Source organism: Heliconius melpomene, chromosome 11, assembly GCF_056956725.1.
Source record: "Heliconius melpomene rosina isolate 202511_hmr_F chromosome 11, ASM5695672v1, whole genome shotgun sequence".
NCBI lineage: Eukaryota > Metazoa > Arthropoda > Insecta > Lepidoptera > Nymphalidae > Heliconius > Heliconius melpomene.
In genome coordinates, this window is record NC_140399.1 from 10,796,804 (window position 1) to 10,820,899 (window position 24,096).

Genomic DNA, 24,096 nt, shown 5'->3' on the forward strand with positions numbered 1-24,096 from the left:
AATTTCTCCACTCTAATACACCAAATCTAGTATCAAATAAACCATTCAACCTGAAATGTTTCGAAAATTGGGTAGAAAATGGGGAAGATAGCGTTCTAACAATGAGTTCCTCCAGTGTGAAAATAAAAATACGTAAATATTTTGTTTAGTAAAAAATAAATTCGAGTACAAAAGGGAAATGAAACTTTCTTATCAGTAGGTTCCCAGGTTTCCACGGCCTGCCTTGGTAAGTGTGGAATACAGTGTGAAGCTACAAAAGAGCATAAAAGGAACAACAAAAACTATAATACTAGAGTCAATAATTTAATTTTATTATTTCATTACAATTGTAATACATTTCCTAGTTTTAAAAAGCGTATTTAATAATAATCATCTAATCCCAATAAAATAATATTTACAATGTCACTAAGAAAAGTAAAAAAAATATTTATTTTATTCAAACGCAAGCCTATTCAATATAAAAAAAAATTATACATGCAGTTAACAGTTTAAATTGGCAATGATTTAAAAAAAAACATGACAGAATAGATATTTTAGTAATGTTTTTATTACCATTTGTTTGTAGTCTTCAATATTTAAAACCAATAGAAAGTTTTTAATCTTTGTGAACTAAAATATGGCAACATCTATTCTTTTCATATTTTTTATATGATTACCCTATATTATTATATGAATAGTAATAGACAATAATCTATTGGACATTAAAAACAAAATAGGCTTAGTCCTTACATAATATATATATTACAATAACACAATTTTAACTATAAACAAATATTAATAATATGTTGGAACATTTTATTTTACAGTTATTAAAAATGGTGATTCAGTTCAAATTAATCTCACTTCGCTAAAAGCCCTATATAAATTAACATATAAATGAAGTTCACTTGAGTTTTGTAAATACTTACTTAAGTAAACTTAAGTTTACAAGTAAATTATTGTAAAAAGATATGTAAAATGTACACAATTGACATAAAAATGTACAAAACGGGAGCATATCACAACCCTTGCGCAATAAGCCCTTATTCACTCTTTTTGATTAGTGCTAAACGAGATTTTACCGTATGTTTTGTAGGTACACTAGCTTTTGTTGTGTAGATATTATCATGATGAAATAATATTTTAGCAATAAATAGCACAAACTACCTTTCTTTATTAAAATTGTAAAAAAATATTAACACAAAATATATATATATTTAAACAAACTTTCCACTTAAGCATTTAATATTAACTGGATCTTTAAAGACTCACCAGTTTAGATCTAAAGGTAAATCTTTTAGCACTAAACACAAAAAATTAGTCACGTAGTATTATTCCTTCGGTTTTTATCACTTTATTACTAAGTCCAACATTGATATAAAATTATTATTACAGTTTTTTATATCAATAAAATCAACAAGCAAATGATACTAGAATACATTTATAATTAAATTGAATTAAATGTACATTTACTGTATAATATAAACAATGGAGCATAAAAAAGGTTTTTATTTCGTTTTTTTTTTAATTAATTGGCCATAAAGATTGACTAGGCGTGAAATAGCGCACGCGTCGGTAACAGTCACGTGATCGAATAAATCAATATTGTACTATTATTTTGGCACAAATTTAGTTCAAGTTCAAGAAACATGGACAGTATCAAGTAAATTCGAATTTGTTTTAAAATCAATGAATAGTAGAAATACAAGTAAATACATAATCGGCAGACAGAATTAATTTATATAAATTGTCTAGAAAGTGCTAGAAATGCAGAAGAAGTTTCTGAAACTGTCTTCCAAGTAACAAGGAAAAAAATATCAACATGCTTTATCGCTAAGAAATTATAATATAATAACAAAAGAGATCGAGACAACGAAGAAAAAAATAGATACAACTTACGTATAAGTGAAATTATCATAACTTTTACATTTACAACCAATTAAGGATTTAAACTTTACTTTAAGATTTACACCCAGATGTGTATCACTAAACACTTATAGATCATAGATTATAAACATGTCTAACAAAAGTAATGCCTGTAAATCAAAATTAATTAGCTTAACTAATATTTCAGTGTGGCAGTGACTTTATTAAAAAAAGTATACTTGTCATGATAAAATTCGCGGGCTAAGAACTCGTTTAAAAAATTCTATTAATCAGACATGATTATAATTTATGAACTATTCAATACGGATAAATCTAATTTCAATATATATTTTTTAATTTTGAAAATACATAATTATTTTATTATTGTATTTACAAACTATCATTTTGTTAATTTATAATTTGCATCATACCTTACGCATTTGTTAGCTGTCTGTTACGACAAAATTAAAAAAATAAAGTAAAAAGAAATACAAATAGCAATGATTCTATTGATATATATATGTAAAAAATTGTTATTCGTAATAAATAAATATTTTAACAGTATTATATAAATACATACGCACTTGTTCCCTGCTTACTTTTACTCAGTCTAAAGCACTCGAGGTGCAATAAAGGCCTCGCCACACTTACAATCACAATACTAACCATTTATAAATTTAATTATAAAAAAAGTGATCAATAAAAATTAAAATAAATGCTATTTATGGTACCACCAGTGAAACAGTTTTAACTTTTATATTTCTATACACAACACCTTTATAATCTCAAGAGATATGTCACCAATTGCTTTTCTAGTATGTATTAGTAAGAAAATGCAAGAAACTAACGTGTACTTAATTTCGAAGCAGCATTATGATTTTTTAAAAATGTACTCAATTGACAAAAATATGTATATTTAAAGCCTGGACATTGCATTGAGCAGATAGGCTAATTTTTTATTAGTATAATTTCTTGGGTACCACCACCCATTCCCTTCTATTCCTACGCCCTTGATTGTGTAACGGATATACGGACGTATATGGATTAATATAGAAACTAAATGCATAATAAAGTTTATTAATGGGTACATTTTTAAAATATTTTGTTATCTATAAATAATATCATTGGATTATTCTTTCATCCGCTCATTTTAAATATACACATTTATATATATTTAATTTATGATATTTTGAGAAAATTTAATTCTATTATAGATGTTAACAGTTACGGACTAATCATCGTCTCCTTTAGTCTTATTTAAACGATATCATCAAAAAAGTTGCTTAGTGATTTTAATATTACTTTTCACATTTAAGAAAAGTTGAGATAAAAAACAAAAAAATATACATGTAATTTCAATGTATTTATATATCTTTATATGTGCGAAAAACACTAAGGTTTTTATAACGTGGAGATTTTTTTAATGAAAAATGGCGTCTAGAATGACAACAGCTATAAGGAATCTTGTTTTCCTTAATATTTAAGTTATGACACTTTTGACTATTATAATTTTATTTATTTTGTTAACTCCAAAATGTCAATATAGCTATAAGAATAATTTAACCGACGATTTTTATTTAATGGTAGGTATATCATAAATCTTAATACCTATGTATTCTATAATAATTTATAATTTGAATGAATGACAATTTTGATGTCAATTTGAGTAATTTTATTCATGTGAATGAATGAAAAAATATACTGAAATACACAGAGTACTTATATGTTAATGACTTCTTACGTTTTTATTCATCTGTATTTTTTTGTGACTTATGTGGTTAAAGAATAAATTCTATTGCGATATAATAAATATGAAATTCATTTTTGTGCTACTTTCCGATTTAGTCTAGATTTATATTAAATTTTAAAAAAGAAGGATTTACGGATTACTATTGGCTCTTGTCAAAATCGAAGTTAAAGTTTTCAGAATTAAGTTACCTTTCATAGACTTTTTCATATGCTCCGTAATTTAAATAACAATACAATAAAGTAATTATTATTTGTTTCAATGTATCACGTCTGACGCTCGACGGCGAAGCTGTACGCGTAGTCGCGGTCGAGGTCGAAACGATTGCGTTGCTTTATTACTGGTAACTGAGCCTGAAATTATCATATCTTAATTATTTTTTTGCATAGCAGGATTAGCAGAGGGGTACCTGGGAACCTAGAGTTAAGACACTACGTTCTCATTAAGACATTTTCGTACCCCATTTCCGCTGAAAATTCAACATCGCGCTTTACTTTGTAAACATAGCGAAGAAATAAAACACTAAATATTTCATTTCCCTTAGTGGAAATACAACAGCAAAAACCACAAAATCAAATTTAATGTATAAGTTTAGCCACAAGACACAGTATTAATAACAGGTCATTTTTTCTGTCTGCATTAAGCAGGGTAGAAAGAGAGGATTCTATTAATCGAGGATTAATTTTGTCTTCACATATAAAAAACTAAAGAAGTTTTCGCCCAATATACGGCTAAGCAACGAAAGCGTAACCACCAGACTTAAAGTAAGCCTACGCCACTACGTAAATGACGGTTTCCAAAAAAAAAATAAGCGTCATAAATACAAATATATTAACTCACCAAAGCATCACTGGGCAGCCCCCTTAATTTCGAATTTAGTACCAAAGGAACACCTTCCATCCCGTTGTATCCTCCTAAAGTCTGATAATTTAATACTTTAGGCAAAGGTGCTGGACCCTTCTTCCTATTTACCGCTGGCGGGGATTTCGGTCCAGGGCTGCTATGTACCGGCGACTTCGACGGCGGGCGGGGCGCAGGCCTAGCTGGCTTTAGGTTATATGAAGGGCTCAACGCTTCATAGTCGTGGTCAGATGTAAATTCTTCAATAGTTAGATCTGCTATTAATGGGGATAGCTTTGGCGGACGTTCTGGCGCTGGTTTTAGTCTACGACAAACAAAACGTGGCAGTTGAGATAACATAAGGTAAATTTATGTATGACTAATGTAAGAGTGCAGGTTCCTTAATATCTTTTGTATATTCCATCGTTGGTGTACCTTAGAAAGCTCTCTTAACTTTACGGTATATCCCGCACATAGCAGGTAGCAGGTAGGCAGAGGGAACCTGAGAACCTGAGAATGTTAGACACTCCGATCTCATTAACACACTTTCGTAGCTGACAACGTTTTTTTAGTTTTAAGATAATTTTGAAAGTTAATTCTTTCCACGTAATTTGTTTGGGTATTAAAGCAGCAAATAGCGCACACAAAGCATATGCATGTAAAATAAAAAAAGAAAATAATAATTAAATATAACAATATTCAATTATTTCTTTTTTTGTCTAAAAACTTTCTATAAATTAGTCAGCGAAAGTCGTTAAAGGGTTTCGTTATAAATTTATTAAATATAATGTTATATATACCAATATTATCAAATTCATAGTAATTTTTTCCTGTAGTGATTATAGGTAACTTTTTGATATTATTTGGTTTCAATAATGTAACTTATTATTGAAATTATTATTTCCGTGTAGGCTTGAGTAATAAAATTATGTGCGTGTACATATAGTTATAGAATAACAATTTTTAAAATATTTATAATGCTGTTGATTTTTTAATTAGCGAATTTCGTTAGAGAGTTTCGTTATAAACTTTTAAAATATAATCTTATTATACTTATTTATTATTGAAAGCCGAACTGTATTATGGATGTCTTATTCTATAAGGTTAGCAATGCATGAAAATGAAATTTTAAATATTTACTCATGTTTTATATTTAAAACATTTTAATTATTGAAACTTGAAGTCAACTTAGCTATAAGCTTCAAAATTCCTACTAGGGAATAATTTGGAAAGTGTTTAAAGTAATTTCAATAATAAATAATCATTCATTCTCCGCAAAAGGCAAAACCAATAGCTATTTACAGCATCAACCAAGTAAACAAACACCATGCTGAAACACACTCGTATATTTAGTATAATATTTAGAAATACCCCGTACAGCCGTCCCACCGCATTTTGAACTGCGTGTACAATTTCTCTGACAACGAACTGTAAATAATTTTGGAAATATAAAGAGCTTTCCTTTTATTGTTAAATGAAATAATTTGACACCATCTAAAACTTTAATAGTGCTGACTGGAAACAGGAAACTGACATATTCAGAGATCATAGTCTTCAACTTTTACATCATATGTGTAGGTAATTTGTAGAGCCTATGGAAGTTTAAAAATCCATTTTTAAGGGAGAAAAATATGAATCAAAAGGTTGTATGAAATATCGTCGTATTTTTATTATATCTTTTATATTATTTTAAAATCGAAGCGTGTAATTTGAAATTTAACTTACTTAGCAAAAAATTAAATGTTTATTGATTTTTGATCATTTTTTAACACAAGAAATTCTCTCGGGGAAGTTAGTTTTAAATATTTTCATTGTCTCGATTTGATAAAGCGTTTTCGGATAGTATACAGACAAAAACCTTCCTTTGTCACAAGTCATTTGAACAAATTTATAATTTAAAAAAAAAATCACAAAAGTGGGTCAATACCTACATGATTCATAATATATAAAATTAAAATAAACAACTTCCTCAAACAGAAGTACCGTTATTATTTTCTCACGTTACTAAACAATAACATCATTTGAAATATTATAACGGTGCCACTAGTGATTAATATTTTTATGGTTTGTTAACCTTTACCTACTTTTGGCGTCTGAGGTGAATAAAAACAAAAAGTAAAGTGTAGAATTTTAAAAGTGTATTTTTTAATTGTCCAAATTGATGTTCAACACTATAAATATTGAGAAAATATAAAAAAGTAAACGTAGTAAAACAAACATGATAGCTTTACCTAATTAAAAAAATCGGATAATTATTATTATCTGATAAATATTTTTCTGACATATTTATCTAAAAATGACAGGGGTTACTTTTTTTTCATTTTATCTTGTGATTTGGTCCGAGTTCTACGATAACAACAATTATTACATTTCTTAATAATTTAAATGTAAAAAAATATATTCCTTATCCAAAAATCAATAAGTTATACAAAATAAATATTTTTTTATTTAATAATCTCACCGTCTCGCAGCCTCGGGCGTGAGGTTGGTGACTACGTTCTCGTAGTCGTTGGGCGCGTGCGTCGGCGACGTGTCCGAGCTGCCGCCGCTCACTTTGTAGCATACTACTTTACCATTTATTTCCCTACACAAAATAAAATGTAATATAAGTTGAATGGGTATATTTTTCAGGTTTGGGAACCTAATGTTAATTCACTTTGTTCGCACATAGCGTGTTGATTGGCGCAAAACAATGATACCCCCTTTGTCTACAAGAACGGAGAAATGCAAGCAGTTTAAATACAATCATTCCCCAGCCTAAGACGCTATCCCACTATGACATGCGCGGCCTCTAATTAATTTAGTATAATTATTTCGCAGTATTTTAAAACACGCTATATTAACCCAGTGAGGGTTCATATCCTGGAGTTTCACCAAAAACTATATCTGCATATCTCTAAAGTAGTCAAAGCTATATATAGCACAGAGGGTAGAGGAGGTATTTTATTAAAATTTTTATTATTTATTTCTATGTAAAAAACAGAAACAAAAAAAACACCATAAAATATAACTCACCCAGCCAATACAAATCCCTTTGGAGCGGTGCGCATCTTCGAACACACTATAACATCTGTGACAGGGGGCGCGGCCGCCGGCGCTTGTCGTGATACGTGCGTACATAAACGCCGTTTGCCCGCCCTGCCCGCCACGCTGTAGCCCGCTGGTGTGGGTTCACGCTCGCCCAAGACTAGCACGCCGTCCATCACGTAACCTGGCACGCCTGTGAAATTTTGTTTTTTTTTAAAGTAAGATGGCTACGATAAAAATATTTGTTAAGATTTAAAATTTATTAAATAAAAACCTTTATCGTGTAAGCAATTATTTGTCTATTATCTACATGAGAGTGGTATCTCGTGTGATAATCTCTTCTGTTCCACATTGTGTTGAGATTGCGTGTTAGGCAAATGGTGAAATGAAAGACCAATCATCCTTGCTTTACCAACTTTTTCTAAATATCATATTTAATTTCTACGATTTGCTATAGAAGTAATATCCTTAAATTTCGCTCTTAAGGAGGTATGATAGTGTCATATATTATATAAGGAAAACCTAGTATCAACCACGATTAATTATATGACACGAGACTCGAGTCGTAAGTAACTTATCGTTTATTGCGACCGCGACAGTGATATATTTATATACCAAGGACATTCTTGCCTATTAATTCTTTACTATACAGGGTGGAATTGACGGCACCACTTTAAATGAAACCACAGTTAGTACTCGAGTAGTTAACTACTCTATAAAAGCATAATATAATTCAGAAAAAAAATAATTCCCAAAAATGAAAAAGTTATTTTTTCAAACAAAATAAATAATAAAATAATCGTTTTAAAAAAAAACGCCATTTGTAAAGTGTTATATTATCACTCACACACTTACCTGTCGGCGCGGCAACGTCGCACACGCTTCATTCAAGAAATCGAGTCGCAGCAACTAGCGTAGGTATGTAGGCAACGGCGGCGAGCTGATGTTAAATTAACGCAACACTTAGGAATACACTTTACACACACTTTTATTAAATTATTTCTATTAGGTTTTTAATTTTACTTTTGTTGCACTACAAACACATCTTTTATGTTCCCGTTTTAAACTAACACTCATTTTTAACATGTTTACAAAATTATTACAATAATAGCATTTTTTTCACTTTTTTTAACAATAAATATTACATTTTCTGTCCACATTACATTCAGCTCGATAATATTATTACACTTGAAACATTTAATATTTCTTTTAATTGTAGCATTTCTTTTTACAATAAATGCAGATGATGATGACACAATTTCCCCCCGTAGTAGTATTATGGTTTGGAACTTCCAAGCATTCCAATTTATTACTCCTTCGAGTTTTATTACTGTGCTGTTTCCTTTCCATTGTTATTGTTTATTTTGCTTGTTTTTCTTTTTTATTCCTTCCCGGCAACTTAACCTCCAAATTTCAATACCAACGCCGAAGCGTCGCGTGAAGTAACGCTGTTTTAATCTCGCCAGTATTTCTAATTTTCTACGATTGATGCAATCTTCTTTATTATTGTTACGACGTGGTCTGGGCCCATAACCCGTTGTATTTATATGGTTTAGTAAATAGCATTCAGCTATAGTCCGACCCAACTACTATTGCGCAGAATGTACGCGCCGCACCGATTCTATGGGAATCCCCGGTAATCGGTGCGGCGTGAGCGGGGTGTCTTTGTACAGATAACAAAATTCATTTTTAATATTGATTGATTGTGCAATATAACACTATAATTCATAATAAATGTAGATTATACTTTTTACGCATGATTTGATATTAAAATAATTAATAAAATTATCAATACTATTTACAAATAATTACTAAATATTAATTTATTTCGTATTGAGTTTTCACAGGTCCTCGTGTAACATTATAAAACTCGTTTAATATTAAATTTTTATACGATTTTCTATCAAAATAATCATACAAATATAAATAATAATGAAAATCTTAATAAAAAATTTTATAGTATATTCGATAAGTATTTTAGTTAATGGCAACTATTACAATGTTTTTAATTATCTGTGTGAGAACAGAACTTAGCCGCGGAACGGCTAAGTTCTGTTGTATTTACATTATTTTGTTCGATTTTATACGTTGAATAATTATTAAGTGTTTTAAATTATTTGGATGTTGTTTAATATTAATTTTATCATTAATCGGATTTCTAAAATCGTGATGAATGTTTCGTGATCGTGATGATGTGATTACTGAGTATTTTTTTCAAATGTGAAACTATTGTGTCAGTATTTGAGTGTACTATCAAAACATAAATTTTTTAAGACATTTCAAACAAATGTTGAGTTTTTAATATTACTTATGATGTAAATATTAGTGATAGTAAAAGGAGAATGCGACAACGACGATGTAAAACTAATGTTAAATGTAAGTACCTATCTATCGTAGTTCAATATCATTTTGTGTGTTAAAAATTTTGAATATAACTTTGTGGGTGGTTCAATAACCATGCAGTATTTCTAAATAATTTCATAATAAAGGTGATATAATAAATTGACTTAAAGTAGGATTTTGTTAAACAATTTTAATAAGAGGTTTGAACGTTATTTAGATTTATAATAAATAGGTAATTGCGTGAAAAAGAACGCGAGATATCGTTCTTTCTCGTTCGGTTTTGTTTTGACGAATGAAAAGTAGAAGTTTGGCAACGCTTAGTAGTATTTTTGTAGTAGTATGTGTATGTGTGCGTCATACGAAATACAGGTATGGAGAAAAATCGTGAAATGAAAAAAAAATCCTACGTCCAAACTGTTGAGGCATCTTGATTAATTTCTTTAGCTTCGGGTTTGAAATTTTTTACCCTATATGCAGTTTCAATTAAAGAAGCGCAGCCTCTTCCACCCTGTATATACACTAGCGGACCCGGACGCGGCTACGCCTGCTTGAAATATAAGAATATAATTTCTATAGAAATATAATTTCAGTCTAGATGAAATGCTAAAAGTGACTATTATATTTATTTTCATATGGATGAATATCAAAATGACGCGGTAACGAACGCGGTCGCGTAGCGACGACGGTTGTTATTAACATGGCAGAATAAATTGCATGTCAAATTAGAAAGTATTTTAATTTATTAGAATATATGTTTAATGTAATATTATATAGCCTATAGCACTTCTGAAGAATGCAGCTTTCATACAAAACAAAAACAAAGTAAATCAATCCAGTAGATCCAGAGATCTTAGCGTTCAAACAAACAAACAAACAAACAAACAAACAAACTCTTCCGCTTTATTATATTAGTATAGATAGTATAGATGAGACGCAAAACTAAATTGATGTTTATATAAATAAATTTATCTTTAGTGTTTATTAAGCTAGTGTGACCAGCGTTTTTTCAGATTCACGCTTGAACACTATACCAGAAGAAAGAAGGCAGAAAAAACCTAGTAATTATATTTTTTTAGCTTCATACATATCAAGGTAGGCAGAAGGAACGTGGGAACCTAGAGTACTAGCGGCTATTAGCTTAATGCTAATAAAAAGTATACGAGGCTGGCGTAGCTATGGACAAAAATTACAAGAAGCCATATTATTTAACCATGAAATCAACTTTACGCTGTATCTCACATATAGCAAGGTAGGCAGGGAAACACTTCGTTCTCCACTTTCCACCGAATTTTTCGAGGCATTGCTTTGGTGTTAAGTGGCGGAATTAAGCGCCAGGTTTTTGCCTTGGTGCCAGAGCGAAGAAATATTCATAAATAATCCGCCGAGTGAGGATCGAACCCAGTCTCTGCGCGACGACGGTCTCAAAATACAAATTAACAAGTTTATTAGATAATAAACAAGAAAGCGGATCACAGACTAGGCAACGATCGTTCAATTAGCAGTACACAAACTGCATCCGGTTCATAGGCTGACATCATACAGAGCGATCCCATTGCATCTTCGCGTACACGCGAGGCGTACCGTGACTACTGTAATGACACCCATTTACAATGAACATTAGATAAATCGTTGTTCACAAGGAGATAAAATACGTAACTAGCTTAGATACATTGATAAAATTTTAATAATACAATAAATTAAAAATAATTTAAATAATTATTAGAAACCTTAACTTTTTGGGAAGTTTAGAAGGAAGTAATTTATGTTATAGTTAACATGTACATATGTAATTTGTTTCGCGGTTTTGGGTTCGATTCGATATTCATTGTTAATAATCAGAAAATTATTTATTTATAGAATTCACATGTTTCCACGCGCAAGGAGTATCAAACTTGAAGCTAACTAACAATTCATGAGACCATGAACATTCCAACTACTTTGAATCAATTACTCATAACGCATTTAAAACTAGTGATTCATATAATTAAAGAACAACATTAAAACACCCTTTACAGATACAATTAAATTTTACTTTAAAATTGTTTTTTTTTATTTAAATGATTGTTTAAAAAAAGAAAACTAAAAAAAACCGTCGACTACCCTTATGACGTCTTAAAAATAAAAAAAAACACAGTAACAACTAAGACCAATCTAAATAAATTTAAGCTGTGGTCCTTAATGAAATCCCCCGCCTGTCATTGCGTCAGCCACTTTCATTATTAGCACTATTAGTGAGTGGAGTTCAAAGACCACGACAACCTTAAGCAGTCTGCATATAAAACTATTCAATATCTACATTGAACAACTTTTTCATAATATTATTATTATATCTTGGATTATTATTCTTATTCAACGTCAGTATAGTAATTAGTAACATAAGTGTAACGGAATATCTTAATACAGCGTGAAGCTGTATTGTAATTAAATTAAACTTCTAAAAATATTTTTGTCCTCGAAGCGATCATAGACTCTATGCACATCACTGTTCCCAAAACGATCAACAATCTACCATCCCCCTCCATCTACGTCAGGTGATATAAAAGAATGTAAAAAGATATTGATTAAATAAAACTTTATAGCTTACTAGCCCGCTCGCGGTTTCACCCGCGTAAACTATGTTATTATTAATTTATGTCTCCATGACTACGTCCTAGTGACGTCTATGCAAAATTTGACACTCCTAGCATTTGTAGTAACAAAGTTTCATACAATTTTTCAACCCCTATTTCTTCCCCTTAGGAGTCGAATATTGCAAATTCCTGTCTTAGCGAGCACCTACTTCTATAAATAACTCCTATGCAAAATTTGAGATTCCTAGCACATGTAGTTTCTGAGATTTCGTGATGAATGACCTTTCGATTTTATATATATAGATAAAAAGACTAAAGTGACATCACCAGAAACGCGAAGAATATTGTTATGCGATAGGAATAACCATAATGCTTCCATGAACTTCGAACTTCACTACGCCTTATCCTTAAAAAGTTTGAAAGTAGAGAAAAAAGTAATGATCGCTTTCTCTACTCTACATTAGAAAGAACGATTTTATCTTAGAGAGTAACTAAGTATCAGAAGTACAAAAGTACAAAAACGTTTGAAACCTAATACATACTGCAATTGTTAAGTAGTAGACCTTAGAATCTATATTAATTTCCAACGCCCTAGTGGTGTCGCGTTTCGTAGGGTGCACCCTTATTGCAATGGTTATTAGACACGTTATATAAGGAGCAGGAGGTTTTGTCAATATTGGATTTTATAATGGGTAGGTAAAGGTATTTAAAAGAATTCTGGTCAGTAGGGAATCTATCATTTTGTTAATAATGTATTAATATATTTATTATTTGCCAAATATCCATCAAGGAAGTGAGTTCCAACACCACAGATAAATATAACATTAGTAAAACTTAAAGCGCTAACTAAATATTAAAAAAAGATTTTAAATGTCGAAAACAAGAAATGTTTTGTATACACATGTAAGTGCACGTTCGGTCTCACGAGATACTCCCTGTATTTCGTGAGACCGAACGTATTACTCATCTAGTAGACAACTCGTCAACAGATTATAAAAGTATAAACATATAAAACAATCACGACTGATAAAAAGTAATGTACGGTACAATGTAAGTAATTTAAAAAGATTTTAAAAACCTTTTGGGTGTCTAAATTTTTAAAGTGTGTTTAGTCATCTATGTGTGTGTGTGACAATAAAAAAACGATTATATTAGGTATTTCAATAAAAAATGAGCTAAAAAATTAATACTGGACTTCAATAATAATAAAAAAACAATAATATGCGTAAGTACTCCCGACAGAATAATTCATCAATCTTCGGTCGCATCACTCACATCTGATGGCGGTGGACGTCTATACTAAACAGGACGTCATTACGACGTCGGAACCAATTTCGCTCGCAATAAATACACTAAGGGGCCACGGTGCGTAGCTGTTATAATATATATTTTTTTTATTAGCTTCACGCTGTTTTGTTCACTGTATTTAGCAGGAAGTGCGGAGGGAACCTGCGACACTCCGTCTAGTTTTGTGTTAAGAACTCCATTCCCCACTTTCCCCTGAATTTTTTGAGGCATTGCGTGTTGAGTGGCGGAAATCAACGTCGAGCTTTTGCCTTGATGCCAAAGCGAGGAAAGGAAAATATTAATAAAAAATAATTAATTCCCCCGAGTTTGATCGAACCCACAAGCGTCGCGTTACAGTGACATCTTTGTGCCCCTGCGCCACGAAGGCCTCTACTTATGGTCACAGTTCTAGAAAAATGCAGATAGAAACAAATTTTAGCTAATAATTTATTCCTTTTAATTAAAAGGTACACAATTTTATCAAATACCTACTACATAGTCATTAAAACTGCTGTAGCGCCGGCACCATCTAAAAAACCTATTTATACGAGCAAAAACAGTTGGGTTTTCCTGTCGATATTACTTTATAGTATCTTGTCATTATTATTTATTTTAATCAATTATTGAAATTTATTATAACCAGAACCAGAGAGGTAGTTTTTATAGTCTATATGAGTTATCCAGCTTGTTCGCAATATTATCTTTGTAGATAATATTAATAAAAACGGACCAGAACTTTAATTAATATTATAATATTGATTAATTAATTGATGAAAGATGTAAAACTAAACAAAAAACTGTCATATATAACTCTATTCTGAATTATTAAATAGTCTATCACATAATTGCAGGATAGTATATAGAATAGAGAAAGCTACGAGAGTCGAATATTTTGTGTGTAATACAAATAAGTTGAGCCAAAAGAAAACAAAAAAATAAGCATCATGTTGTTGTACAGGTGTAGGCCAATCGTGGCGCAGGGGCACAAAGTGTGCTGGTGACGACTGGTTGAGGGTTCGATCCCCACTCGGGAAGATGAAAATATTTATTTAAATTTATATTGAAATTCGGCGGAAAGTGGAGAACGGAATGTCTTAACACTAGGATCCCTCTGCCAACTCTGCTGTGTGCGAGACACAACGTGAAGTTGGTTTGATTTGTTGTTGTATATTCCATGGTCATATGATGTACTGCTCAATTCACAAAGGATTTACGAGTATATTGACAAAGAAATCCCGAGAGTATAGTTCTATAAATTTTTACATAGTCGTAGCGAGCGTAAGCAAACTACAGATTGCAAATAAATTTTAAATTGATAAAGTTAGCTATAAATTTCAGGGTCTACCCTCCAAAGACTCCAAAGAAGAACAGTCTTAGTCTCCCATGAGAAGTATTATTTATTGGGCAGACGGATTAACTACATCGCTTTCTCTTACATAATATTCGGAATTTTCATTTTATGCAAGCATATCTTTGCTATTAGTATTTGCGTCAAATTAGAAAATACTTATTCTTTTTCGTCGATTGTTTTGTTTTCGAGAAAATTTTCCACGTGTTTCTTCGAAACAATGTCAAAATAACGACAATAGTCCGAAAGAAAAGTAGGCCACCATCAACCTACGGACGTTTCAACACAGTTTAACTTTAGAAGTGCACGCATAAATGAGATGCGCGCGCGTTTTATCTTTTAGAGGTCATACACCCTCAAGTAAAAATATTATACTACTAGCGACCCCCTTGCGGCTTCGCCCGCTTTTACTACTGGATTATTCATATAATGTATGTTTGCAAAGCACTTAAGATAATGTGAAAATTAATTAAACCCTAATGCAACCCGCATTTTCGTAGTGTCAATAAGGATTTTCCAATTGTTTTACACAGCAAGGATTTTTTTGTAGGTACCGTAATTTTAAATCTGTGCTACTAATCTTTTCAAGTACTTATTAAAATATATTTAAATGACTATTTTTAAACAGAAGAGATTATAAACAAAAACCTACCTACTAATAACTACTACAAAAAATATGAAACCAAATATATCGCGCTGAAATAATACATTCCACTCCAATTATCCAATACGTGCAAACGCATCTAAATCTTCGTTGCTATAGAGGCAGGCGGGACTTTTTTTTTGAGCTTGTGGTTAATGCTGAAGACGGTATTCTGTCCCTGATGAAAAGCAAGCACTACGTGGCTGCCTGTGAGGAAAATTAAATAGAATGCATCAGCCGGGAATCGAACCCGGGCCACCCGCGTGGCAGGCGAGCGTTCTATCACTGAACCACCGATGCGTGTAAGGCAGGCGGCCGCGGCGGACGCATGGCGAGTGGCGAGCCGTTTCGCAGCAAGGATTTTTTGATATTGTAACAACTTCTAAGTACTTATTAAAATGAAAAAACAGTAAAAGACAGTTTTGATCTACATTAAATGGCCAACGTAACTAATATACTTATTTATATGCTGAGAGTAAGGGATAAGTGAAACTTGAGTAACATAAAGCTGATGTGTCAACGGCGGGATATGTCAACAATTAAATGCGTTTTTCTCTAAAACTATTCGCAATTTCGAAAAAGTGTAAAAAGCAAATTTTATCTTCGTTTAACGTAGAAAATTAATAAAATATTTTAAAGGATAACGATTAATACCATCATGGAAAAATATCCCTCACAATAAAAAATATATTGAAATTACTATTTTTAGACAGAAATACAGGGTGAGTCATATTGAACTTTCCGATTTCAATAAGGTGTGTATTAAAAACAAAGCGACATGCAGTAAAAATTATTTTATTGTTTGAAAGCACATAACATGCAGTTTTAATTTAGTTGGTTTTAAAAATGATATCCTGTAAATGTCTACCTCCATTGACCACACACTGCTGAAGCCTTTCCCGGAAGTTGTCCATTACTCGTCGAGTCATATTCAGCGGAATAGCATTGATTTCTTCCGTGATTGCAGCCTTCAGTTCATCGATGGTTCGGGGACGATGCGTGTACACCTTTTCCTTCAGGTAACCCCAGAGAAAGAAATCGCAGGGGGTTAAATCAGGTGATCTCGGCGGCCACCCAACGTCACCTCGCAAAGAAATGAGATGACCGGGAAACATTTGTCGCAGGATTTCCATTGAACGCCTGGATGTATGGGCTGTAGCACCATCTTGTTGGAACCAGATGTTATCGTTGTCATGATTCTGCGTTAATTCCTCCAATTTCGGTTTCAGAAAAGTTTCAAGCATGTCGCAATATCGAGCAGAGGTAACTGTGACGACTTGACCATCTTCTTCAAAAAAATAGGGACCCCACACACCAAACTCTGCAATAGCGCACCACACTGTCACTCGAGGGCTGTGAAGTGGTCGTTCGTGTAGGTTTCGTGGGTTATTCTCAGCCCAGTATCGAAAATTCTGTTTGTTGACAGTTCCGGCGAGGTGAAAATGTGCCTCATCACTGAAGATCAAAACAGCAGTGCGGGGATCTGCTGAATGTCGCGGCATAAATTTGTTCGTGTGTCTAAGTCTCTAACTGTTAATTCTTGCACTACCTGAATCTTGTATGGGTGAAATTTAAGGTCTCTATGCAGTATTCTGCGGACACTACTGAAAGATAATCCTAGTGAAGCGGCATGTTTCCGAACAGAACGCCGAGGGGATTGTTGAATTGAAGCCCGCACTCTATCCACGTTTTCCGCTGACGTTGACGTCCTAATTCGGCCTTGTGGTCTTGTTTTTAATGCTGATGATGTTGCTCTAAAATTTGATACCCAATTTCTGATTGTTGGTCCAGTGGGAATGGGATCACGTCGACCAATAGCAAAATGTAAACGGAACGCACGCTGTGTTGTGATCACGGAGCCGCCATTTTTAATAAACTCTTCAACTACGAACGCACGATGTTGTCCCGACCAAGCCATTGCTCACACTAAAACTGCATGTCATGGCGCGTCTAATGACACCATCCCCACCCTTCTACTCCTTCCCTTCTTCGTGCAACGTCCTTCCAAAACCGGAAAGTTCAATATGACTCACCCTGTATCATCACTACACGTTATTCTTAAAAGATACGAATATGCTCTCGCTGACTTTTTTGTAGATCTTATTAAGAGGAACAATACTCCAGTACATTTTTTTCATGTAGTACTTACCATTAGAGCAGCGCATGCGCGAAAGTGTCTCAACGGGTAGGACTTTATACACATTTATCGTATTTATGTTAATTTACATAAGAATGTACAAATAATAAACTATATATAAACCTTCCCTGAGAAATACTCGACCTAATGGTGAAAACCGCATAAAAATCCGTTGGGTGGTTTAGAAGAAGAAGAGTTAGAAAGTTCAGACAGACACGAAAAGCGACTTTGTTTTATAAGATATAGGATAGGATACGCTATCAAATGGTAATGGAATCTATTTTTATTTATTAATGCAAATAATAGAGTTAGGGAGTCCATTTGAGAAATGTAATATGTACCTATTTAGAGTATTAGTAATATTTTCTTTTTGGTTGAATCTCGAATGTCTTTGACGAAATAACAAAACCTAATTGTACCTAATAAAACTTAATCATATCACAGATTCTGTATCTAGCCAGTAATAATAGAAAAAAACAAGCATCACGCTTTTTCCTCAGCAAGGAAAGCAGAGGAAACCTGGTGTTAAGACACTCCGTTACCCACTTTTCATCACATTTTCAAGACATTCCAGCGTTGAGTGGCTCATCGGTGAGACCTTGTATTTGCTTAGTAAAATCATATTAACTAATACGTTAATATACAAGGTAACTTGCGGTGACAAAAGTATCGTTTACAATAGATAATCCTTCTTAACCGTCTTGTTAATTGGTTTACATAAAAAAAACTCTATTTCATTTAGGTAATGGTCATTTAAAATAGGAAACAGGTTCTATAGCATAAGGGAATTCCTAAGGAAATTTTGTCATAATAAAATAAAAAATAACAATCTTCTTTGATATCATCCTACTAAGTCTTAATCTAACAAGGTTTTAGCCATATTAATATCACGAGTTTACTGCTACGGACACGGAGTAATTTAGCAATATAATATCAGATATCGCGGTCAAGGTGCATTTTCAATTATACAAACACTGTTCTGCGACGCTAAAGTAATTTTGGCACAGATTTTACAAAGATTACACAACTTTATGCACCTACCGTTCTACCATACATATTGTTTGCATTACAACGCACGTCAGTTTTGTTGTCTTTTTTAAATTTCCTTTGTTAAATACTCAACATGACAATATTGGCATTATAAGAACAAGAAGAATTCTATAATATTCTTGTAAGTCCACCTACACAGTACTTGATATAAAAAATTAAAAAAACAAAAAACAAATATGACACATAAAACAAACATAAAAAATCCAAAACAAAACTACAAACAAAGCTACATACCCTCAGATTTCGACAAGCATATATAATGGCTGGGCTTCTTTCCAAACAAGCCAGACTGCCGAAGCAACCCAGCATCTGCATCCTCATCGTATGTCCTGCTCACCGGCCAATAACCAGTTGGACATTTGGCCACGCTTTCCACTATTTGAAGGGACAACAGGGGCCTCTCATCCGGCAGAGCCCCGCCCAGTGCGGATAACACCTTAGACATCTTCACTCACATCATAATTTACACATTTTAAATCTAAATTTTAATTTTTTTCACTGAGCACTTAAAACTTTTAGAACCTGTTTACATTTGCACCTTGTGTGTAAACTCCCCTTTGATTCTTTTACTTAGCTGAATAGCCAGACTTAAGTTGTTAATCAGCTTAGCTTAGCTTCATACTTGTATCAAATAACCATAGCGTAGCTTCCAAGCACCTGAAACAAAACAAAAGAAAGACAAATAAACTTAAGTATATGCATATAATTTGTGTTTGAAATATGGATTATGAACTATGGTGTATCACTATTTTTGTGTGTAATATATAAATATTAGAATAATTACAATTTTTTGAAGGTAGAAAGAGGAGTTTGGAGGAAAGAGGTAAGCATTAATGTCCATTTCAAAAGGGCTCTTGAATCACAATGTTTTCCTTTTAAAAACACTAAAAGATTTTTAAGGAAAGTATGTACTGACTACAAATACGGTGGTTGAGTGTTCCATACCTGGAGGTTGAGTTCAGAAACTTAGCACAGCACAGTGTCAGTTTATGCAAAATAAAGTGTATAATTATATAATAAAAAAATAGACAGCTAGATTTCACACTAATATACTTTTTTATATCTTCAAAGAAGTGTGTGTCTGTAAATACGATAGGCTGTGGGTTCAATTCCCACTTACATTAAACGAAATTAAACAAAATTAAATACACATATCCCCCGATTTACACGGTACTTTTTTTACACGTTTTCGCTTTGACACGGTTTTCCAAATAAGTTTTTTTTGTTTTTATCGCACTCTTCTGAATAACTTAATTTTCCATATTCGTAAATTTCAAGTGAGTGCATAATTTCGATTATTATAAACTAGCGGATGGGCGCAGCTTCGCTTGCTTATTTAGGGCGAATTCTAATAAACCATGGAACATGTGTTTAATGAAATATTTTTAAGAGTCTAAATTTCAAATTTTATAAAAATCGGTGGTGTTTTAAAGATTTTTCCATACAAACTTTCAACCCCTTATTTGCACCCTTATGGAAAGAATTGTAGAAAACCATGAAACACGTGTTCAATTAAATACTTTTAAGAGTCTGAATTTCAAATTTTATAAGAATCGGTGCCGATTTAATTTTTTTTCCATACTAACTATCAACCCCTATTTCGCCCCTTTAGGGTTAAAATTTTTCAAAATCCCTTCTTAGTGGATGTCCAGATTACGAAAGTAAACATCTGTTCAAATTTCACGTTTCTACCATGAGCGGTTACGGCTGTGCGTGCGTCTTACCTCAGTCAGTGAGGACAAGTCCTTTTATATACTAAGTTGGACAAGTTCAGGTACCTTGGATCCGTCATGCACGAGTCTGGAGGCACCGATCACGATCTCTATAAGACGGATAAGAGTTTGGACGGTATCCTGCGATCACAGACCACACCAGTGACCTCCCTAAACTAAACACTTAACCCACCCCCCGACTTAGGGGCTGGCCCAGGACTTATAAGAACAGTGCTCGAGTCCGGGCTCTCGCAGGCCATATACTCGGTCTTTGACACGTTGCCAATATGCATTTCATTCATGGAGAATGGTTATGTAACGCAAATGCTGCAGCTAGAATATATCGGAAAAGATACCAAAAAGCTGAACGTCATCCCGAATATCGTGTATTTCGATTTTTCTCTCTTCAACAAAGAAGTAATCCAGCAAGTGTCGTACCATTTCGGAATCCAGATTAAATGCGCCAACTTTTAAAGTTACTTGCAAAAACAGTGTAGTACATTTTTTTTATAGTACAGTCGGTTAAAGTTGAATGTAGTAAATATTTTGAATTTAATGTTTGGCAAAAACACCACATTTTATTGAAAACTGATGCAGGTATGTTTAAATCTTAAACTGTAATTCACAGAAGGGTTACTCATGATTACATTACAGAAAAAAAATGAAGAAAGAGTAATATTTGTAGTCTTAGGACTTGAAAAATCATCACAGGGTGTCGGTTTTTCCGATATTTTTTAAAATCAATATAATATGAAAAATACATGACAAAGATTTTTTTTAATATTTTTCTCATAACTGTCATGACTTGGTCTATCACCTGGTTTCGTTTTATCGTTGACTCCTGGGACACCTGTATATAGATTAACGGCTGTGATTAAAGTAAAATTTAGAGGGAAAAATGCCAGAAATTTTGGAGAGAAATGATGGCAGGTACCAAATAGGTTTAATTCAAATAAAAAAATTAAAACATTTTAATTTGAATAAAAATTAATTAGTAAACTTAGTTAAACAGTCCAGTTATGGTGAATTAAAATAACTGGTTGGTGGTGTACACCTAAAAATATTGAAAAAACACAACTGTTAGATAGCAAAATTATGCATTTTTTGCAAGTTTTTCGATTTACACAGTTTTGCCTTGAAAATTTTTAATTTTCGATTTACAAGTTTTTCTCAGGAACGTATCTACCGTGTAAATCGCGGGATAGGTGTATTTAATATCTTTGTTTCTTTGCTATGGTGATGAGGCAAAGCATGGCATTGAGTTCTGCCACTCAACATTTATGGAGTGTAATACAAATGAAATGTCTCAACACTAGGTTCCAAGGTTCCCTCTATCTACCCTGCTACATGTGGGAAACAGCTTGAAGCTATTGAAAAAAACAGAATGTGTAGTTTTATAGTTTCATAAATAAGATTCTAATAACTGACCAAGAAACAAAAGAAACAGATTTTATAACAATGCAAGTATTCTCAGTGTTTATAGCATAAAGAAACAATTTTGTTTTAAATAACATGCTTTGTTCTCAGAATGAGGAGAATTGTTGTAGGTATAATTCATTTTCTCACTCAATTAGATACAATTGCTTAGTTGATAAATTGAAGCATATCTATTCAGTTTGTATTTTTTCTTATTAACTTGATATTTTTGAAAAATAATAATAAATTAGAAATAGTAAAGAACTGTGTATGATGACAAGACAATCATATAGAACATTCTGTGTCCATTATAGCTTGGAGTGGTCCATGTAGGTACAGTGAGATAGTCCAATTCATTATTTGATATAATATAGCACACAGCCTTCCTCCATACATTATGGATTACCCAGCATAAATAAGAGATTGAAAAATTAATCTTAACAAATAGTTTTTGATATTAGCATATTCAAAGAAACATGGAGTGTCTTAACACTAGGTTCCCTCCCTCTGCCTAACTGGGATATTGTGAGATTGCGAAGCTAATTTTTTTTCAAGCAAACATATTTTTAGCTTTAAAATATTAGTAAAGAAAGATACTAGCATATAATTTTGTGTGTTTATCTATTAATAAAATTATTATTTAAATGACCTATGACCTATACTCATACTTTTACATTTCATGTTAAATAAATTAAGAAATACATTTCAAAAATTAACCATGGATCATTAGAAGCAAAATATTAATTATCTTTACTAGTGAAATAAAAATGAGTCATTAGCTACCTCAATGAGTCAAATTATAATTGTTAATATCATTTTTTTATGGAGAAAAGCAAAAGTGAATATTATAGATATCTTTATAAATATATTATTATTATTATTATTTGTTAAAATCAATTGACATTTATTTCTACAAATGGTAATTATTTAACTTATTTTCACATGGGAAAATATAAATATATTGTGTCTTAATTGTCTTTACAAGTCTCTTACTGAAAGTCAATTAATAAGATTATTGAAAAAACTTAAAAGCAATACAAAAAGCTTGTAAAAATCATATGTGTTTAAAATATTTGATAATGGTATGAGGTGTCTTTTATCTTATGGAACTTTTATCAACAGAAAGTATATTGTTTATACTTATATGTTTACAAATTAATTTTGTTATTCTGATCAAACTATGGTTCCTTCAAATTTTAAAAACTACTTAAATTGTATGATTTTTTTACAAGTTTGACATGTCATACAAAATGAATAAAAGTTGTTGATCAACTCTCATTAAAAACCTACATGCAAATTGCTGTCTAACCTAGTTTTAGCATCAGTCATGCTTAACAGTAATCTTTTCAACCCACATTAACACACGAAAAATTTATTTAGTTAATAATTTATTACATTACATAAACTCTAGTGTAACTAAACTATATTTTTAATAACAGCTGCTTTAGGACTAAATTATTAACTAAATTATTTATAAAGTTAAATATTTTTTTGTAAGAACGAAATTCTTTTTCACCTAATAGATCAATAGAGAACGTAAGAATAAATTAACTAAGCTTGTTACAAGCAGCACTGACCAAATTATCAATTTTTAGAGTAATTATAACATTAGTTATGCCATCTATGACCGATTTGGCAAATTTCCATAGCTTTATATGAAACTCGCAGCGTCTCGATATGTAGCGGTTACTTTTAATTAAGACAAATTGCCCTTAAGATTATAGAGACCGTTGACCCCACCAGTAACAATCCCCAAAGTGTATGATAAGCTTACCGTAGTCATGACATCACGAACAATAACACGGCACTCGATTTGGAGCCCCAATTTTTTTCAAAAGGTTTTCAATGAAATGTTTAAATTCATGAGCATAAGGAAAACAGTCCGCAGCACCACAATAACCAAACTTCACTAATTAAACATATAAGTCATAAATTATTTCTAATTTAAATATATTATAAAATCAATGAAATGAATACATTTTAACAACAATACTGTCCGTACGAAAGAAAACTACAAAGTGGACACAGATTACTAACAAGACATTATGAATGTGAATGATGGATAATGATAAAGAATGAAATGCACACTTGAATGGAACTAATTTTTTGTTAGTTATTTGAATGTTGTCGC

The 24,096-nt window shown here is 32.0% G+C and overlaps 1 protein-coding gene across 2 annotated transcripts; it reads right to left on the reverse strand.

Annotated features, from left to right (window-relative positions):
* Positions 1–290: 290 nt before the first annotated feature.
* Positions 291–24,012, reverse strand: Mvb12 (multivesicular body subunit 12-like Mvb12). 2 transcript variants are annotated; one of them, XM_085192606.1, is made up of 7 exons: positions 23,740–24,012; positions 19,072–19,494; positions 7,448–7,652; positions 6,894–7,016; positions 5,804–5,860; positions 4,433–4,757; positions 291–3,945 (listed from the first exon to the last, which is right to left on the reverse strand). In XM_085192606.1, exons 2-7 carry the CDS (start codon positions 19,280–19,282, stop codon positions 3,859–3,861), a joined length of 1,008 nt encoding a protein of 335 aa, XP_085048732.1. In that variant the 5' UTR covers positions 19,283–19,494; positions 23,740–24,012; the 3' UTR covers positions 291–3,858. The 2 variants fall into 2 exon arrangements, with proteins under 2 accessions (XP_085048732.1, XP_085048734.1); XM_085192608.1 differs by lacking the exon at positions 5,804–5,860 and having other exon boundaries at positions 23,740–24,008.
* Between the last annotated feature and the right edge of the window lie 84 nt (positions 24,013–24,096).